The sequence below is a fragment of the Diceros bicornis genome, chromosome 12 (assembly GCF_020826845.1).
Source record: "Diceros bicornis minor isolate mBicDic1 chromosome 12, mDicBic1.mat.cur, whole genome shotgun sequence".
Taxonomy (NCBI): Eukaryota; Metazoa; Chordata; class Mammalia; order Perissodactyla; family Rhinocerotidae; genus Diceros; species Diceros bicornis.
Window position 1 is genome coordinate 25,967,323 of NC_080751.1, and position 21,840 is coordinate 25,989,162.

At 36.3% G+C, this 21,840-nt stretch overlaps 1 protein-coding gene across 6 annotated transcripts in view; it reads left to right on the plus strand.

Annotated features, from left to right (window-relative positions):
* USP34 (ubiquitin specific peptidase 34) overlaps positions 1-21,840 on the plus strand; it is a 244,102-nt gene that overhangs the window by 171,184 nt on the left and 51,078 nt on the right. For 5 of the 6 annotated variants that reach the window (XM_058551143.1, XM_058551142.1, XM_058551140.1 and 2 more), the window contains 8 exons: positions 8,347-8,530; positions 8,977-9,137; positions 13,602-13,667; positions 15,265-15,411; positions 15,501-15,557; positions 15,652-15,729; positions 16,495-16,589; positions 20,030-20,202. In XM_058551143.1, coding sequence (XP_058407126.1) covers positions 8,347-8,530; positions 8,977-9,137; positions 13,602-13,667; positions 15,265-15,411; positions 15,501-15,557; positions 15,652-15,729; positions 16,495-16,589; positions 20,030-20,202 — 961 coding nt within the window. The remainder of the gene's footprint in view (positions 1-8,346; positions 8,531-8,976; positions 9,138-13,601; positions 13,668-15,264; positions 15,412-15,500; positions 15,558-15,651; positions 15,730-16,494; positions 16,590-20,029; positions 20,203-21,840) is intronic. The other variant, XM_058551144.1, reaches the window with a different exon arrangement.

Here is a 21,840-nt window from a genome sequence, read left to right on the forward strand (position 1 = left end):
TTTGTCATTGCCTGCGTTAAGAGTTAGTTATGGTTTAGAGGGTTGTTTTCTTGAAGTTAGGTTGTTTTCTTATGTTAGGAAACAGGAATAACCGAAAGGATGGAAGATTGTCTCCAGGGGCATAGACTAAGGGATTCTTGAGATAAACTTAAGGTGGCAGTCTTAATCTGTCTTAAATCTGTGCTATTTCCCCTATTCCATAAGGCCACCAAAACGTGCAATTTCTTTCTTTTTTTCTTTTTTCTTTTTTTGTGAGGAAGATCAGCTCTGAGCTAACATCCATGCTTATCCTCCTCTTTTTGCTGAGGAAGACTGGCCCTGGGCTAACATCTGTGCCCATCTTCCTCCACTTTATATGGGACGCCACCACAGCGTGACCTGACAAGCAGTGCATCGGTGCGTGCCCGGGATTTGAATCCCGGGCCGCCAGGAGCAGGGCTTGCGCGCTTAACCGCTACGCCGTGGGGCCAGCCTCAACTTGTGCTATTTCTTCTAGGTCCTTTTTTAATTTTTCCATCATACTCACTGGGAATAATTTGATTGATTTATAGTCTTGCTGGTTGCAGTCTTATGTTATATATAAACCAATATGCAGTCATCCCTCGATATCCTCAGGGGATTGGTTCCAGGACCAAAATCCGTGGATGCTTAAGTCCCTTACGTAAAATGGCATAGTATTCAAATATAACCTGCGCACATCCTCTCATATACTTTAAATCATCTCTAGATTACCTATGACACCTAATACAATGTAAATGCTGTGTAAATGATTTTAATACTATATTGTTTAAGGAATAATGACATAGAAAAAAGTCGGTACACATTCTGTACAGACGCAACCATCGTAGGCCTTTTGATCCGCGGTTGGTTGAATCTGCGAATGTGGAACCCATGGTTATGGAGGTCCGACTGTATAATTTTTATTCCAAAATATAAATATATTGATTGATTTTTCTGATAACATATCGTTCATTGTAAAGAAAGAAAGAAATTTTTGGATAGTGCAAAGGGAAGATTCCCATGTAGTTTGATTTCCCATGATACTTTGGTGATGGCCTTCCAGGACTTGCCATGCATCTATTAAGTACACAGATGTATAATTTGTATTATGTAAATACCATTCTGTGATGTGCTTTCTTCATTTAAAAAAATTAAGAGAGGGGCCGGCCCGGTGGTGCAGGAGGTTAAGTGCGCGCGTTCAGCTGCGGCGGCCGGGCTTGACGGTTTGGATCCTGGGCACTCACCGAGGCACCGCTTATCAAGCCGTGCTGTGGCAGTGTCCCATATAAAGTGGAGGAAGATGGGCACGGATGTTAGCCCAGGGCCAGTCTTCCTCAGCGAAAAGAGGAGGATTGGCAGATGTTAGCACAGGGCTGATCTTCCTCACAAAAAAATAAATCAATAAAAAATAAAGAGAGAAAATACATTTAAAAAATCAAATAGATAAAGAGGGAAATAATTTAATCTTTATTGACATTTATGTTGTCACTAGTGGGGAAAAAAAAACTATGCAAAGAACATCTTTGTACACCTGTCCATTATATACTCATATAAGTTCTTAAAAGTAAATTTGATTCATTTTAATCAGAATACATCAGTTTACAAAAGATTATATAAGATTATACTCCCAGCCATACTATCTGAGAATGCCAGTTTCTTAGACATCCCCACGTTCCTTACATGACTTTTAAATCTTTGCCAGTCTCACTGTTGTTTTAGTTTTAGTTCTCAGTTATTGTTGAATATGAGTCTTTTCATTTATCGTGCATTTGTATTGTGAATTTACTGTTTATAATCTGTGTGTATTCTTTTGTCATTTTTCTTATATTTATTTGTAAACTTTTTTATTTTGAAAATATCAACTCTTTTTCTGTCATAAGTGCAGGAATTATTTCCAGAAGTCTTATTTCTCTTCATTATTCGTGTGTTTTTTTGAGACCACTTCTTTTTTTTTCTCTTTTGTTTATTGATTTTTACAAATAATTATCTTGGGCAAAGTTTTTGAACCCTTATAGATATTCTTATTAGACCCCATTTTGACAGATGATGAAACTAGGGGATAGACAGGTTAAGCAACTTGCCTTACTGAGGTCACTCAGACTCTTCACTTGGCCGAGCTTTTAACCACTATGCAGTACTGTCTACAGATGTTAAAACCTTAAACGCACTGTTCTATAGTTTGCTTTTTTCACCTTCTTAGAGTTAATTCATTCATTTTAACAACTGCATAATATTCTTTTTCTAGATATATGTAATATCTAACTAGCTTCCTAATGATGAACATTGTCTTATACTGTTACAAGTGATGTTGCAGTGACGATGTTTATACATCCATCATTTAGGAATTCTGTAGGAAAAAATTCTAGAAGTAGAATTGCTGGTTCATGGGGTATGTACCTTTATGATTTTGATCGACATAATCACATTGCCCTCTATGGAGGCTGAGTGAATTTATCGTCCCACTTACAGTGTATGTGAGTGAGTGCCTATTTCTCCACATTGCTACCAACCCAGTGTATTTTCAAATACTTAAGTTCTGCCTGTTTGATAGGTGAAGAAGATTCTCTTAGTTTTATTTTTTGTAATTATCACTAAGGTTGAGTTTCTTTTCATGTGTTTGAAAGCCATTTATTTGTGTTATCTCTTTTCTGACCTGCTCGAATCCTTTCCTCATTTTCCTATTATGTATGTAATTGGTTCTTTTCTTACTAATTTGTTGAGTTCCGTATATAAAGGAAATTATCCCTTTGTAATATGAATTCCAAGTGTGTTTTTCGGTTTGTCTTTTGACTTTGTGCTTTTTGTTTTGCTTTTTTTCTAAGCAGAATTTTTTATTTTCATGTAATCAGATTTACTAATCTTTTATAGCTTTTGGCTTTTGTATTATACTTTAAAAATTCATATTGTTTTCTCATACTTTCATAATTTTATTTTTTACATTTAATTTTGTTCTATAAGGAACTTACTGAGGTGAAAGGAATGAAATGAGGAGGTAACTTTTTTTCCAGATAGCTACCCAAGTTGTCCTAATAACTGGCTAGCTTATTTTTTATGCACTGATTAGAAATAACTCCTTTATCATATTCTAAATTGCCATGTGTACTTGGATTTATTTCTGGACTTTTCATTCCACTCTACTGATCTGTTCACCAGTATCATACCCTAATTACATAGATTTACAGTTGTTAGTATCTAGTAGGGATGGTTCATCTTCATTATTACTCCTTTTCAGAGTTTTCCGACTGTTTTTTTTCCCCACATGAACTTTAGAATCAGTTTGTTTCATTCTTTCAAAAATTAAAATTGTTACTTTTTTTTATTGGGATTGTGTTAAATTTATAGATTGATGTAGAAAAATGGACATTATATTGAATTTGCAAGAACAGGATTTGTCTTATTATTTACACAAGCCTAATTTTTTTGTGTTCTTCACTTTAATGTTTTCATTTCGAATTTGAATTTTAAGCATTTCTTTCTTTCTTTTTTTTTTTTTTTTTGAGCAAGATTAGCCCTGAGCTAACATCTATTGCCAATCCTCCTCTTTTTTGCTGAGGAAGATTGTCCCTGGGCTAACATCCGTACCCATCTTCCTCTACTTTATATGGGACACTGCCACAGCATGGCTTGATAAGCAGTGTGTAGGTCCGCACCCAGGATCTGAACCTGCAAACCCCTGGCTGCTGAAGCAGAGCGTGCAAACTTAACCGCTACACCACCGGGCCAGCCCCTTAAGCATTTCTTAATAAAGTTATTCCTACTAATTTTATCATCTTTGTTGGTATCATAAATAGAATCTTTAATTGTTTTTTCTAACTAATTGTTTGTATGTAGTAAGGATTCTTGTTATGGATTTGCTGCAGGCCATCTTATATTCACTTATTGTTTGTAGATTTTTTTTCAGTTATCTTTGATCTTTGGTATTGTCTGATTTTCCATTTGTTTTTAGTTTTTGTCTGTGAGTGATTATTTTATTTCTTGATTTTTAAGTCTTACCTCTCTTCATTCTTTCACTTGTCTAATTTTGTCTAGAAACTCCAGAACAATGTTAAATAATAATTGTTTTTATAGTTTATTAAAAGTTGTTTATTGAGAAGGTTTTAATGGTTATGTAGTCAAAATTATAGTTTCCCATTGGGCTTTGGTGAGATGAGAACCCTTAGCTTTTGTACAGTAGAGATATGTGGTCTGAATTAATATTTTAAAAGCTGCATTCATGCTCTAGGTGGAGATCCAGCCTCTAGGTAAAGAACTAGGAAGGCAAGTGTGTAGATCTGGAGTCCAGTTAGGAAGTTTTGCAGTGGTTCTAGAGAGGGGTGATGGTGAAAAGTGATTGGTTTGGGGATATTTATTGAAGATAAAGCTCACTAAGACTTAAATTTGGGTAAGATTGTGAGGTGGGAGAGAGAGAAATTAAGAATGACTCCTCAATTTTTAAGCCTGAGAAACTTAAGTGAATGATAATGCCATTTACTAAAAAAGATAAAACTCAGGATAGATCGAGTTGGGGAGAGTGAGGGTGTCAAAATCAGGAGCTCTGTTTTGGATATGTTAAATTTGAAACGTCAATTAGATATCTAAGTGGAGGTGTTTAAAGGCAATTGGTTTTGGTGTAATATTAAGAAGTCTTTCTTATCTCCAAGATATTTAAAATGCCCTTTCTACTTTAATGATTTTACTGTATTATTTAAAATTTTCATCTAGAATTTATATTTAGTTCAGGAGTCAGTAAACTCCTGTTTTCTGTAAAGACACTTATAGTAAATATTTCAGGCTTTGCAGGCCACATATGGTCTCTCTCACCACCACCACCACCAGCACCACCATCGCTACTGCTACTGCTTCTCTTTTCTCTCCTCCTCCTCTCCCTTTCCTCTTTCTTCCTCTTCCTGCCTTCTCCTGCCTCCCTTCTTCTAATTCCCCTTTAAAAATACAAATCCTGTTCTTATCTCCGCTACCTTGTAGAGTATCTAGCGAATACATGTTGAACAAATGGATAATTAAGACACAGTCTTGGGTCCAGCCCCATGGCCTAGTGGTTTAAGTTCAGCGCACTCTGCTTTGGTGGTCTGGGTTTGGTTCCCAGGTGCAGATCTACACCACTCCTTGGCAGCTGTGCTGTGGCGGCGATCCACATAGAAAATAGAGGAAGATTGGCACAGATGTTAGCTCAAGGCAGATCTTTCTCAAGCAAAAAGAGGAAGATTGCTAACAGATGTTAGCTCGGTGAATCTTCCTCAACAAAAAAAAAAAAAAAAAAAGACTCAGTTCTGATTCTTAAGAACTGGCAATCTAATGGTTCGTTTGTTTAGCAAAAAAAAAGCAAAAACCTGCCTTATGCAACATTTGTATGTACCCTCACAAATAATGGCTGCTTGTGATATTTGTAAATCATGGTAAAAAATAATAGCTATTGAAGGGATGCCATCAGGGATATGGGAGATCAGACAGTATTGACATGATTAGGAAAGGCTTTGAAGAAGATATAGGTTTTGTAATACAGGAAAAAGTTTTCTTAAGTAGAAAAGTAAGGGAAACATTTAAGTCATAGAAAAGAATATGAGTAAAAAGTAAGTCATAGGAAACCTGGGTACGTGCAGGAAATTGAGTTAGTTCAGTTTGGCTTGAGTTTGAGGAAGTGTAGGAGGTAACTTTGGGAAGCTAAGTGGCCATCTGTTGTGGTCACAGGAAATTATTTTTATATGTACAATAAAACAAAAGCATTACTTTTATAATTTAAAAAGGGGGCCTTTGAAGTTTTTGATCAGTCAGATAACATCAGGAACATGCTTTTTAGCAAAATAAATCTGATAACAGATTGAGAGCCAGCATAGGGCAGTGGTCTTCAAACTTTTATTGCTCGCATATTCTCTAAAGAATCTTGGAAAAATTAGGTGTCCTCTTACAGGTTTTTAATTTTAAAAAATTTCTAGATTTTTCAAGTTTAAATATTTTTAAAGGATATAATTTCCAGCGAATTGTTGAAATTGGTAAAAATATTTTTTTCCTGTGACCACATGGTGTTGTCTTAAATTTCTGTATTTATCGTTATATTACATTTATTTGGACACAGGCAATCAAAGCAACATAAATATACTTTAAATTTTGCCAAATAAGTATGAGGCATTAAAAATTAAATTTTATTGAAAATATATGCATTAACAAGATGGATGGAGTTTTTAAAATTAATTTATATAGTTGTAGATGGATATTAAGCTAGAATGATTGCATGTTCATTAATTCTCTTCCTACTTTATATTTTTATAAATATAAACTCTGAGAAACCATTTTTACATAACGGAAATGTAAACCGTGTTCACATAATGTTTACAATGAGGATGGAAGGAGTTTTGTTTTAACAGTGTTAATTCTTTGAATTTCTTCTGAATTACATGTCAAAAATCACACTGTGATCTATCATCAGAAACTATTTTTAATATTCTCTTAGGTAGCAGTTTGAGGTTCTTTCTGTGAAAAATACCAAAATGGCTTTACCATTAAGTCTTTCACTTAGAGACACCTGGTTTCCTGGTAAACTCAGAGTTACAAAAATAAAGACATTGTTCCTTTCAGTATTCTTTTATCAACCTAATATTTCTGATAAAATGCTTTTATCTTACCACAGATTTTAAATATATTTTGTCAAAACTTTGGAGCTACACATATTTAGCTCATTCAGTTTCTAGATCTAAACTGATTGGCAAAAACATTTCATCGTTAAAGTAGCTATTAGCCACTTCTATTTCTGTTTGGGTGAGTTTGACTTAATTTTCCAGTGCAGGTAAATGTGTTACTTTGTGTCTCCAAGACATCATCTTACCTCTGAATTCTAAGATAGACGAGATACAGTCTTATTATCAGTCTGTCAACTATATGAAATAAGCTCCTATTCACTTTCCATATTTCTTTGCCAAACTTACTTGTCTTTGTAAGGTCAGGAATTATGCATTATACTTTCTTTGACAGTAGTGAGATGGACACGGTGAGGTCATTAATGGGAAAATATTTCCAATTGTCCTTTATTTGATGCTTGTGTCAGGGGTTCCCAAAACCATCCCCAGGTTCAGTGATTCCCTAGAAGGACTCATAGGACTCAACGTGTAGTTGTACTCATGACTAAGATTTATTACAGTAAAAGAATACAAAATGAAATCAGCAAAAGAAAAAGGTGGCATAGGGCCAAGTCTGGTGGAAACCAGGTATACACTTCTAAGAGTCCTCTCCCAGTGTAGTTGGATAGGATTTGCTTAATTCTCCCAGCAGAAAGTGTGACAACATGTGTGAGGTGTTGTCTACCAGGGAAGTTCTTTTGAGCCTAGGAGTCCCAGGTTTTTATCGGGGTGGGTCGTGTAGGCACATAGTACTTGCATAACTGGCCACAGTCACTGAAATTCTGGACTCCCAGATGGTAAGCAGATACTTAGCATAATCCAAATACAAATAGGCACAGTGAGACAATTTTATCACTTAGGGAAAATTTTATATTAGAGGAGGGAACTGTTTACCATTCAATTTTCCAGATGACAGCCAGGAGCCAACCTTACAATCCAGTCTTTCTAAGAATAGTGGAGTCTCAGTCTTACTTTATTACCCGTTTTCTAAACAGTACCCCAGGAGGTTTTTATACTCCAGAAGAATGTACCATACTAGTATTTGAGATGGTGAGGGAGATAACTTTCTTTGGTAAAGTAGCAAAAGACCAATTAAGAAGGAACAAGTGGGAAAGGCGACCCTTTCTCAGGCAGATCAAATTTAGGAGAAGGTACATCTAGAATGTACTTTACGTGGTAAAACCTTGCACTTCAGGTTAAACTTGACTGGTGTAGAAGTTAAGAGCTTGGTGTCTCAAATCCTAACTCTGACGATAGGCAAGGATCTTAACCTGTTTTGTTTTGGGGCGTTTAAATAGTATCTGGCACTTAGAAGTGCTCATTATGAGTAAGTTGCTGCTGCTACTATTATTATTAGAGTGAAATAAGGAGAAACTTAAGTAAATGCAGAGGCAGTCAAGAATAGGGAGTAATTGAGTCCTTAAAAACATTTGGTCACTTAATGGAGTAGAAAATAATAGCATTGTAGATGGGAATCTTTAAGAATGAGCTATTAGGTATCAAGAGGGAAGGAAGAGTAAAGATGATCTTGACCCATACCATTTTCTCTAAGAGACATGAACACTGGAAAGACTTTCAGATGATGGTGTGTGATGCTGCTTTAAGTTTTTAAACAGTCTTTTAGTAAATTTTAGATTGTCTTATAATCCAGTTTACTCTCTGTAAGTTATTCATTATATTTGGAATATAATTAATATCCAAGTTCAGATAATATACTTGGTCTTTCTCTTCTTTCCAGGAATTTTTAAGAGATATCTTCAATCTCCTGTTTTTGTTGCCTAGTCTAAAAGATAGACAACAGCCTAAGTGCAAATCACATTCTTCAAGAGCTGCTGCTTATGATTTGTTAGTAGAGATGGTAAAGGGATCTGTTGAGAACTACAGGCTAATACACAACTGGGTTATGGCACAACACATGCAGTGTAAGCATTCTTCTTTTTCTTTAATCTTGCTAAATTTTGTACGCGGAAATGAGATTTTGGGAGGACATGGTTTAAAGAAAAAATTCATGTTGACACACTTTAACATTATAAACTGATGTTGCTAGGACATTATTGAAGTTAAAAAGTAACATTGGTTTTTCTTTTCTTAGGAAAAAAACAGATGTGAAGGACTTTTTATAGGTATCTGAAATACTTGGGCATTTTTTGGTTAAATAATTTAGTGCCAAGTAAAATCAAGTTTTGACAGTCCTTTGAATTATTAGGAAGTGAATTAGTTTTACTATGTGTTCTTAGTAATTTTAAAAATTATCATGTGTAATGTTTTATTTATATTAACTAAATAAGTGATGGAGGTAGTGGCTATTAATAGTTTGTTTAATAGTTGGTTTTGGGGGGGCATCATTTCCTCCATCTTTTCTCAGCAGCCCATGCACCTTATAAATGGGATTACTGGCCTCATGAGGATGTCCGTGCTGAGTGTAGATTTGTTGGCCTGACCAACCTTGGAGCTACTTGTTACTTGGCATCCACTATTCAGCAACTTTATATGATACCTGAGGCAAGACAGGCTGTCTTCACTGCTAAGGTACAGTTTTCCTCACTTTAAAACTGTAAAACAAAATCTTTGCATTTTGTTGGTAAATCTTGATTGTTTCAACTTAGTAAAATATTGTTTGAGAAAATAATTTATGAATGAAAAGGACAAAATTTGATTACATAACTAGATAACTCATGTTTATTTTAATTATTTTTACATTTCAGTAGATTACTCCTAACATTGTGGTATAATTTCTTTATTTCTCAAAGGAAAACACAGTTGTGGAATATACACCGTGTATACAATGAGCATAATATTTTCAGTAAAAATAAATAAATTTTAATTACACAGAAAATAAGCAAAGACTAAAATAAAGTAGGGAAATATTATCAGAATAACTAAACTTATTTCTTTTATATTTATCCCAAAGTAAATTTGATTGTGGGCCTAGTTTGTTTGGGTAAGCTCTGCTTCGTGTTATTTTTGTTAACTTGTTCTTTCTAGTTTTCATTCTTTTTTACTATGGGCTATTTTTTAGTTTGCTTTCTGCACTGCTTTTATCAATTCTCGGCGAAGTTTCTTTATGCTTGCCCTTGAGTTTTTGTTTTCCTCCATTATGTCATCTTGATGTCCTGTCTTTTTCCCCCCAACAAAGTATTGCAATTCTCTTTATATACCTTCAGTGAACCCTTAGTATGTTTAAGTTATGCTTCAAGGTCTCCAATTTACAGTATACTCAAGTGGGTTTGTTTTTTGACTTTAGTTATGTTGATGTTTTTAAGTTTATCATCTGAGACTGATTATGATTAGAAATAGTTGAATAGGGGCCGGCCTGGTGGCGTAGCGGTTAAGTTCAAGCATTCTGCTTTGGCGGCCCAGGGTTTGCAGGTTCAGATCCTGGGTGCGGACCTACTCACTGCTCATCAAGCCATGCTGAGGTGGCGTCCCACATAGAAGAGCTACAACTATGATACACAACTATGTACTGGGGCTTTGGGGAGACAAAAGGGAAAAAAAAAAGAGGAAGATTGGTAACAGATGTTAGCACAGGGCCAGTCTTCCTCAAAAAAGAAAAAGAAAAGAAATAGTTGAATAATTGATTTCATTTAGCGTATGGAAATTCTTGTAACTAAATTTGGTGGTCCCATCTGTATAATTTTATAGAATCAATTATTATCAAAGAAGCATGTTTTCAGTGATTATCTTTACATCTGTGGCTTGGCCATACTTTGTAGTTTCTCTTCATATTAAAGATCACCGTTTAGCCATTAGTAGTGTCTGAAATTAGTATGTAGCAACAGAAAGAACAAACAGATATGCTAATTGTAAGTCTCATAAATGGTATTTTTGGTTAAAAACTAAATTTAGACATGTCTCTACATAAAAATTCTTAGAGAATAAAAATTGACATGACTTTGAAAAGTACTGTAGTCAAATGGGGACTTGAGGGGCTGGCCCGGTGGTGTAGCGGTTGAGTTCGCACGTCCTGCTTTGGCAGCCTGGGGTTCGCCGGTTCAGATCCTGGGCGCAGACTTACCACCCATCAAGCCATGCTGAGGCGGCGTCCCACGTAGAAGAGCTACGACTCTACAAACTATGATACACAACTATGTACTGGGGCTTTGGGGAGAAAAAAATTAATTAATTAAAGTGGCTTACACTTCTATAAAAAAAATAGGCACTTGATTATTTACATGAAAATGTTGACTATTTTTATTATTCCATTTTCTGATGTTCACAGACAGCTTAAAGAGAGTTACATGTATTTTAATTGTGGTAAAATATACACAACATAAAATTTACCATCTTAACCATTTCTTTCTTTTTGTGAGGAAGATCAGCCCTGAGCTAAAATCCATGCCAATCCTCCTCTTTTTGCCGAGGAAGACTGGCCCTGAGCTAACATCCATGCTGATCTTCCTCCACTTTATGTGGGACGCCGCCACAGCATGGCCTGACAAGTGGTGCGTTGGTGCACGCCCAGGATCCAAACCTGGGCCGCCAGCAGTGGAGTGTGCGCACTTAACCTCCATGCCACGGGGCTGGCCCAACCATTTCTAACTGTACAGTTCTGTGGTATTAAGTACATTCATGTTGCAACCATCACCATCATCAACCTCCAGAATTTTCACCTTCCCCAATTGATACTCTATACCCTTTAAATACTTAACTCCCCATATTCCCTTCCCCCAAACGCCTTTCAACCACTGTTTTACTTCCTGTCTCTATGAATTTGACTACTCTGCGTACCTCATATAAGGGAAATCATGCAATATTAGTCCTTTTGTGACCGGCTTATTTCACTCAGCCTAATGTCTTCAAGGTTCATCCATGTTTGTAGCAGCATGTATCAGAATTTCCTTTCTTTTTAAGGCTGAATAATATTCCATTGTATGTATATACCACATTTTGTTTTTCCATTCATCTTTCAGTGGACAGTTGTGAGTTGCTTACACTGTTTGGCTATTGTGGATAATGTTGCTGTGAACATGAGTGTACAAATATCCATTTAAGTTCCTGCTTTCACTTCTTTTGTGTGTATACCCAGAAGTGGAATTGCTGGATCATACAGTAATTCTTTGTTTAGTTTTTTGAGGAGTCACTATGTCATTTTTCCACAGTGGTTGCACCATTTTCCATTCCTTCTGGCAGTGCACAAGAATTCAGTTTCTTTACATCCTTGCCAACACTTGTTGTTTTCTGTGTTTTTTAATAATAGCCACCGTAACAGGTGTGAATATGTATTCTTTTAAGTAGTAAGTACATATATATGTAGGGTATCTATTTAGAAATTGCACAGTAAGTAAAATATCCTTGGTTTTACTTGATTTTAAAGAATTCAGTCACTTCCGTTCTGCAGCCAAGTAATACTTTATTCTCCAGTAACAAAAATATAAATCCAGGTCTTTATTTCTGACTATTTTTGTATTCTGAATTATTAACAATTTGCATGTTTTGGATCTGGTATATATTGGAAAATGTCATTTTATGTGTCTGTTCTCCTAATCTCATAGAATATTAAGCCTCCCATATGCCGGGAATATACTGTAGTTATTTTTGCCAATTTTGTTGATTTCTTTTGTTCAATTTCTCTTGCACTTAATATCATATAATTTTGCAATAACTGTATGTTGAATAGATCCCTATTTCTGTGTCCTTATTTGTGTCAGTAGTTTGATTATAAGCTCCTGAATAGTAGAGCCGTATTACTTGCATTCCCCACAAAATTGATGCAAATAGCTAGTGTATACTTCTGGCATATGGGAGGCATATTATTTCATGAGATTATCAGAGCTTCTTCAAAATTATGACAGGTAGTAATTTGTAATGAGGATAATACCTACTTCATAGATTGATTGATTGATTGATTTTTTGCTGAAGAAGATTGGCCGAACTAACATCTGTTGCCAATCTTACTCTTTTTGCTTGAGGAAGATTCACCCTGAGCTAACATCTGTGCCAGTCTCCTCTATTTTGTATGTATGTGGATCACTTCCATAGCATGGCCGCCAACTAGTGGTGTAGGGAACCAAACCCGGGCAGCCGAACTTAACCACTGGGCCACAGGGCCGACCCCTAGACTTATTTTAATATTCAGATGAAATAGAGTATACCTAATAAGTGCGTAGCATGAATGTGGGACTCTCCTGTAATGCTAGTGTTCAGGACTAAGTCTCTAGTGAATGAGTCTAGCCAGATTCCTGAATTTCAGTTAATGACATTTGAATATTTAGAGGATTTTCCAAGATCTTGGCCAGTATTCCTCTGCAGTGTTAAGAATCTACTATTCTAGAAAAAATAAAGATATGACTAGATGAGGGTGAGGTGTCGTTTATTAATATAATGTATTATTTATCTATTTATTTTTTTGAGGAAGATATGCCCTGTGCTAACATCTGTTACCAATCTTCCCCTGTTTGTTTTTTCTCCCAAAAAACCCCAGTGCATAGTTGTGTATCATAATTGTAGAGTTGTAGCTCTTTTATGTGGGACACTGCCTCAGCATGGCTTGATGAGCGGTGAGTAGGTCCGCGCCCAGGGTCTGAACTGGTGAACCCCGGGCCACCGAAGTGGGATGTGCGAACTTAACTACTACGCCACCAGGCTGACCCCTGTATTTTTTTAACATACGGATTTATTTGTGGAAAACAACTTTGGTGCACACCTAAGATGTTTTCTGTTCTTGCAAAATTACTGGCTTGTAAATCAACATTGCACCAAATGAGTGATCTGGAAAACAGTTTTTTTAAGATCTCTTTATTTAGTTTCCTTAGATAATAGTGATGGCTGTATTTATATAATGAACCAAATACTCCAATTTTTAAAATGCTAAAATTGCTAAAGAAAGAACAGACTGTGTCTGTCGTTTTTTGTTTTTTTTTTTTTTTTTACATATAGCTAAAAGAATGAAAACAGATATAGTGTTAAGCACATTGTAATACTTTCTTTGCTGGAATGTCTGATTTACTACCATCAGGATGTTTTAATGGAAATTTTTCTCTTGATTTCCAGTATTCAGAAGATATGAAGCACAAGACAACTCTTCTGGAGCTTCAAAAAATGTTTACATATTTAATGGTACGTTCGAGAATTGTGTATGGAACACTAGTTAGATGTACCCTTTGACTAAAGCTGAAAACATTAAATGGAGTTCATTTGTAGTGGCTTTGTCCTGACTATATACTCTTATTTTTCAAATTGAATTTGTCAGTTACCAGTGTTCTTTGTCATAGTGACTTTTAATAGTTACATCTCAGTCATCTACATTCTGTTAATTTGTCCTTTGAAGCATCCCTTGTGTCTGATCCTTTTCCCATCACAGGGTTATCCCTCTTAGGCTTAGGGTTTTCTGACTGATTTCTCTTTGTTCTTTTTAATTCCCACCCCCAAAAGCTATGAAAATAATCTTAATAAAATAGCAAATCTCACAATATTACTCCCCTACTTAAAACTCTTCAGTGGTTTTTTATTATGAACAGAATAGTATTCAGGTTCATCAGCATGGCTCATATCCTCTGTGGTATTTGCCCATTCCCTTCAACCTCCTCTCTTATCTGTTCTCATATCCAACCTCACCCTATAGTAACTATAGGCCTTTGAAGCCCATCACCCTGTTGCTTCATTGCTTGTGCAGTAATTTATGCTGCTCCTTCTGCCTGTAGCACTCTTCCTTCAGCACTCTTCTCCATTTTCTTCCTTTTGTCAACTTTCAAAAATCGGCTTGGGGGGGCTGGCCCAGTGGCGCAAGTGGTTAAGTGCACGCGCTCTGCTGTGGGGGCCCCGGGGTTGGCCGGTTCGGATCCCAGGCGTGCACTGATGCACCGCTTGGCAAGCCATGCTGTGGCAGCGTCCCATATAAAGTAGAGGAAGATGGGCATAGGTGTTAGCCCAGGGCCAGTCTTCCTCAGCAAAAAAAAGAGGATTGGCAGATATTAGCACAGGGCTGATCTTCCTCACAAAAAACAAAACAAAACAAAACAACAACTTGGTTTTCACCTCCTCTAAAAGACCAAAGATTCCACACGGTGTCTCAAAGTCACCATAACACTTTGTCATACCTACCACTTGTGTTGGATTACTTGTCGTACCTGTTAGAATCTTGAGGACAGAGAGTATATCTTGTTTGTTCCTGATATTAATAATGATTCAATAAATGAGATTTTTAACAAAATAAAAGATTTGCTACTCATCCCTTGATTCCACTTTTAATCTCCTTTTAACGGAATTGGAACATGCCATCAGAACTGACAAAACAGAAAACTACTCTTTTAAACTACTAAACAAAAGTTCAGTCTGTAGGAAAACTTATTCGGCCTGCAAAGGTTTTGTATTTTATGCTTGATAATACAAATCTGTGTCCTTTGAGTCCCAAATTCTTTCCTAGAAATTCCTAGACTTAAAAAAGACACATTTCATAACTTACGGTAATTTAAGCATTTTCTGGCACCAAGACTATTAAACTGAAAATGCCATGAAAATTAAACAAAAGTGAAATAGAAGAGACTATTTTAAACCTTTCTTTGTAGATTTGCTACCTGTTTTGTTATTGTTGTTTTGTTCATTCAAGAACTTTGTGATAATTTTCTTATTTTTGAGACTTAGATTTGTTTGTTTTATAATGTCTCCCCCCACTCCCCCGCCCCCCAACCCCCAACCCCAAACTTCTCCTTTACAGGAGAGTGAATGCAAAGCGTATAATCCTAGACCCTTCTGTAAAACGTATACCATGGATAAACAGCCTCTGAATACCGGGGAGCAGAAAGATATGACAGAGTTTTTTACGGATCTGATTACCAAAATTGAAGAAATGTCTCCAGAACTGGTTAGTTCCAGAATACTGAAGTTTCTTTGAAATTTGTACAGATTTGCCCAATTTTAATTACCAACTTTTGTTTGTATTTTTTTTAAAAGAAAAATACCGTGAAAAGTTTGTTTGGAGGTGTAATTACAAACAATGTCGTGTCCTTGGTAAGTAGTCTACCTGTTCTTTGCTTTTTGGAAATCTTAATGTATATTTTAGCTTACTATAATAATTACTAATTTTTGACTGTTGGTTGACCAGGATTGTGAACACGTTAGTCAGACTGCTGAAGAGTTTTATACTGTGAGGTGCCAGGTGGCCGATATGAAGAACATTTATGTGAGTAATGTTGTATATATTTTTTTGACTTTTTTTCTGCTTTTAACTATTTGTATATAGCAGGTTTATGTTTGTCATCTTGAGAGAAAATTAACTTGCATGTTTTCATTTATTTTCTTGCTCTGCTACTCAAATGAGAATTAAAGGTAGACCACAAAGCTGATTTTTCCTAATGAAAATCTAAATATTTGCACTTTTGAAATATTTTATAGTAAGATTCATAGAACGTCTTATCAATATGAGGGAAAACAATTTTTTACTAAAATTAAGAATTTACTTTTTTAAAATGATGAAATCTAGCCATTTGTGACAACATGGATGGACATTGAGGGTATTATGCAAAGTGAAATAAGTCAGAGGGAGAAGGTCAAATACCGTATGATCTCACTCATTAAGTAGTAGATAGTAACAACAACAAACAAACACATAGAGACAGAGATCGGATTGGTGATTACCAGAGGGGAAGGGAGGAGGGTGGAGGGTGAAAGGGATAATTCGGCACGTGTGTGGTGATGGGTTGTAATTAGTATTTGGGTGGTGAACATGATGTAATCTATGCATAAATAGAAGTATAATGATGTACACCTGAAATTTATACAATGTTATAAACCAACGTTACTGCAATAAACAAAAAATTTAAAAAAATTCACTTTTTTAGAAAAAATTATTTTCCTCTGTGCATTCTGCCCAAATTATAATTACTTCTTGTATTTTTGCGTACTGTAAACAATAATATGCAACTTTTAAATGTGGTTTTAAACACAGGAATCTCTTGATGAAGTTACTATTAAAGACACTTTAGAAGGTGACAACATGTATACTTGTTCTCATTGTGGGAAGAAAGTACGAGCTGAAAAAAGGTATGCTTTTTGAAATGTAATTTTTATTATTTTGATAAATTATCAAATGGAAATAAAACACAAATTTAGGGGGACCGGCCCGGTGGTGCAGCGGTTAAGTGCTCATGCTCCGCTTCGGCCCGGAGTTTGCAGGTTAGGATCCCGGGCCGTACCAACGCATCGCCTGTCAAACCATGCTGTCGGGGCATCCCATATAAAGTAAAGGAAGATGGGCACGGATGTTAGCCCAGGGCCAGTCTTCCTTGGCAAAGAGAGGAGGATTGGCATCGGATGTTAGCTCAGGGCGATCTTCCTCACACACACAAAAAAAACGCAAATTTAGGATAATGTTAAACTTCTATGAAAATTATGTGATTAAAGTTAAGGTCATTTGCTTGGAGTTCATTCTCATACAGCAACTTTTTATTCAGTTGTTCGAGTATACTTTCAAGCACCATTAAATTTTTCAGATTTTTTTTGTCCTTTTAATTAATCAAATATTTACCAAGGTCTGACTGATTGCTGAGCCCTCTGCCATGCACTCAGTGGAGCATGGTAAAGAGTCTCCTTGTGAACCAAAGACATCCTCCTGTGAATCTCTGAAGTGAGAGATTTTTTTTTTTAAGAGACAGCCATAACGTGGCCGGTGTAAAACAGAGTAGTTGGGTAAAGATTTTCAGTTCTACAGGTAAATAGTGAATGACAAATAGAAATTGGATTGAAAGAGCATCTTATGCAGTTAGTTACCAGGAACAAAGGCAGAGAAATAGAAATGACCTTGTATGTGCAAGAATCTGGGATTAGGCTAGCCTGCCTCAAGTGGAGGATTTGCATTGACCAGTAGTAGAAAGTAAGATTGATAATAAACAGTGACATCAAATGATTAGCATTTAGATTTTGGGATTATCTGCATAATTGATTGATTGAAGCCATCAGAACATCTACCTGAGAAAGAACATAACTGTTGCAAAGGACTGAGACCTTAAGCCAACCTAAAAGTGCAGAGGAAAAAGTGACAGTATCACAGCCAGGAAAGAAAGAAAATCAGGATAGGACAGTAACCCAGAAACTGGGGAAGAGAATCTCAAGAAAGTATTTAATTGATATAATCCACAGAGATTGGGGGAAAAAATGGCAGCTGAGTAAAAGCATTGGGTTTTTCAGAAAGGTAGTTTAGTGATGTGTTTTGTCAGCAATAGAAGCAAGGTTGTCAGGGTACGTGGCATCAAGTATAGGTCATGCACTTTAGAAGTTTGGCAGTAAAAAACAAAGTTGGAATCTAGAAAGAGCTTTGGGATCAAACAAAGGAGTTTTCTAGATGAAATAGATATGAACGTGTTTGAAGGCAGAGAATGAAGAGCCATCTCTTAAAATTGCTTAATAGAAGATTTTTCCAGGGGGCCAGCCTGGTGGCGTGGCCGGTAAGTTCGTGTGTTCCACTTCGGTGGCCTGGGGTTCGCCGATTCGGATCCTGGGCACGGACCTACTCACTGCTCATCAAGCCATGCTGAGGCGGCACCCCACATAGAAGAAGTAGAAGGACCTACAACTAGAATATACAACTATGTGCCGGGGAGCTTTAGGGAGAATAAAAATTTTAAAAAGGAAGATTGGCAGCAGATGTTAGCTCAGGGCCAATCCCCCTCACCCCTCCCCCCCCAATAAAAGATTTTTCCAGGTAAATATGCATTTGAAAAGAATGGTATTCTTTTTTTCAATCTCCAGCAGTCAAGTTGATTGCAAGAGAAAAGTTGTAGGTGGACATACTCAAACAAAAACATAGCTGTGCAGGCACGAAAACATAGCTGTGCAGGCAGTTACAGGGAGAAGACAAACTCATCTGACAAGAATTGAGTTAGGGTAAGAGTTAAGGACTTAGAATGGAGTTGGTCAGAAGTTTCTTACTGTGGAGGAATATAATGAGGAGTCAATAAACAATCATTGAGAGGCTGCATCATGTTCTTTGGAGAATCTCTTTAGTTGGAGTAAATAAACTCAATTAAATAAACTTGTCATTCTTGATAACCTCCTACTTCTTGAAACATTCCCATCTTTTGGCTAATATGATTCTGCTGTTTTTTTGAAATACTGTTTCATCTCCCTTAAGCAAGTGTTATTCAGTCCTTTGTACTCTTACCATACTTTTAGATGTCTATAACAAACAGTATGTGTTCAACAGAAATGGGCCAAGGATCATATTCTGCTCTATCTTCAAACCTCTGGTTTTCAGTTTATTCATTCTTTCGTGAATGATTTTGTCTACCACCGTAACATGAATCTCTGATGAGGTGCTGCTAATGATTCCCAAATCATCTTACCTAATTCAGAATGTTGTGCTGTGCTCTCCCAACTGTCTTACTTGTGTGTCTCATACATTCAATAGGTCTGTAACGTAAACTCCCATCTTTTCAGATCTGTTTATGTCTTTTATCCTCTGACTTAATGCATGGTTCCACTGTCCACCACAAGTCCTTTAGTGACTCTTAGCTCTCAGGATAAAGTTCATACCCTAACATTACACGCAAGGCCCTTCATCATTTGACTACTTTATACTTCTGTAACCTCATCATTTGCCAGTTTCCAAAATTATGTTGATGAATTTTTAGACTTCTTAGTCCCTCTGCTTGTGACATCCTTCCCCCACCTTCCTTGTCTCTCTAAATTCCTTTTTTTTTTTTTTAACTAAGCTCTTGGTGTAAACAAATTCTCTTTTGAATCCTATGTACAGTGAAGAATTATTCCCTGGAAATTCATATTTTTCATAAATCCAAGTTTTATTTATATATTTTGTCTAAATTGAAATTTTGCTTTTTAAATTTGAACATATTGAAAGCAATATGTCATACCATAAGGTTTAGGTAGCCAATTGATTTGCTGCTGCTGCTATTACTGCTGTTATATCACTGCTACTGTAATACCAGACAGCACTTATTGAATGCTATTAGCCAGGCAGTGTTCTAGAAGTAGTAGGGAAGTAGGCACTTTAATCTCCATTTTACAAATCAAAAATTAAGCTCAGAGAGGTTAAGTAATTTGTTTCAGGTCATACATCTAGAAGTGAAACAGCCATACTTTGCAGTTCTGGTTCACGAAAATAAATACTTCAGTCTCTCTTATTTAAGGTGGAAAAGAAAACTCTGAACCAAAGACTTCCTTGCCTTTGAAGTTTGATATGACTCCTTTTTATGCTTTCATAGCACCTTACATATCTTTATCATGGTATTTACCACAGTCTACTCTCATTTTTTGTTTATTTTTTTTTATCTAGGCATAGGAAAGCCCTTTCAGAATGGAAAAAGTCATGTAAGAGGGAGATACAGATAGATTTAATAAGAGCGTGATTTAGAGTACTATTTATTATTTACTCTGGATTGAATATTGAAATAAGTGTACTGTAAATGGTATCAGCTAAAGTACTTTTGAAAGACAATTTTTAACAAAAGTGTTTTTTTGTCTTTTAGGGCATGTTTTAAGAAATTGCCTCGCATTCTGAGTTTCAATACTATGAGGTATACATTTAATATGGTCACGATGATGAAAGAGAAAGTGAATACGCATTTTTCCTTCCCATTACGTTTGGATATGACACCCTATACAGAAGATTTTCTTATGGGCAAGAGTGACAGGAAAGAAGGTAATTTTCCATTTCTTTCTCTTGTCTATCTCTGTTGTAAGTTTCTATAACAAGATAGAGATAATTATAAAGTGGTAATGACTACACATTTAACGAAATTAAATTGAATCTCAGAAAGGAGAATGTTTTTAAAGACAAACATGGCACGTTTTGTCAATTATCCAATTAATATTTACTATCTGCTGGGTCTGTGTTCTAAGCACTCTTCTAGACATTGAGGAGACGTGGTAGTGAACAAGATAACCATGGTTCCTGCCCTTGTAGAACTTAAGTCTAGTGGGCAAGTCTTATATTGAACAAGAAATTACAAATATGATGTGTTGTAAAATAGGACAGTGAATGTATCACAAATCTAGGGGAATCAGGGCTTTCATGAGAAGGTGACATTTAAGCAGTGCTTGAGTAAGAGCTAGATTGAGAGGAATGGATAGCTCTTGCAGGGGGGAGGGGATGGGATTTGATGAGATGGACGCAAAAGGCAGTGGCCAGATCATTTTGTTTGTCGGCCATGTTTATAATTTTGATCTTTATTCAATGTGAAACCATGGAAATATTTTAAGCGGGGAACTGAGACAACCAGGTGGGATCTGGAAAAGGTTATTCTGACTACAGCAGTAGAAATGGATTAGAGGGTGATGAAAGGAGTGTGGGGAGGCCATTCTGGTAAACCAGAGGTGGTAGCTTAGATGAGAAAGTGTAGCAGTCAGTTTGGGGAGAAGTGTATGGAGATAGAATTAATAGGACTTGATGATTGAATGAATAAATGAATCCAACAAAGTTATTGAACATCTCTCTGCTATGAAACTTGTTATTCTTACAGTAATGGGAATATAGTGGCAACAAAGAACAAGGTCTCTGCCCCTGTGAAGCTTACATTTTAGTCAGTCTGCTACTAGAGGAGGAGGAAAAGTCAAGAATGACTCAGGTTTCTGGCTTGATCAGCTAGGTGGATAGTGGGGTCAGTATTTCAAGAGGATCTTAAAAAAGAGGGAATGTGGTCAGAAGTATTGAATGCTAAAGAAAAGAAACAGTTCCGGTGAGAACATGACTGAAAATAATTTAACATGTAGATCTTTGGTTATCTTTATCAGAGCAGTTTCATTTGGATGTTGCAATAGGAAGGCAGGTTGCAGTGAGTTAAAGATGGCACTTGGTTCACAAGCAGTTGCCTCCAAATTGTTTTTACTTCCATGAGACCAGTGATTTTCAAACTTCTGTATATGTGTCTCAAGGATCACTGAAGTGAGGAATGGAAATACGTGAGAAAAGAAAGCAGAATGGGTCCAGCTCTTGCCTCTTCCGTTCTTGGTTGGCCAGAGAAATTCCATTTTACATAATAAAGGTCCTGGCAATGTTTTCTTTGTATAAGAAGTTCTGCTGATTTAAATTTTTAACGTTTGAAGAAGCCACTATATCATAAGATTTAGGAAACAGAACCATGTTCTAATCTTTATGCTCTATTGCCTGGCACTTAACAAGCATCCAGTAAATGTTTACTCTTGCTAAATGGGAGATGAGAGATGTAAACAGTGAGTGTAGGCTGTTCTTTCAAAAGAAGAACATACTCTTTCTTTGAGGAGAGGAGACAAGGTGGTGACTGTAGCTATGAAGGAATACAGAGTTGAAGGAGGGAATTTT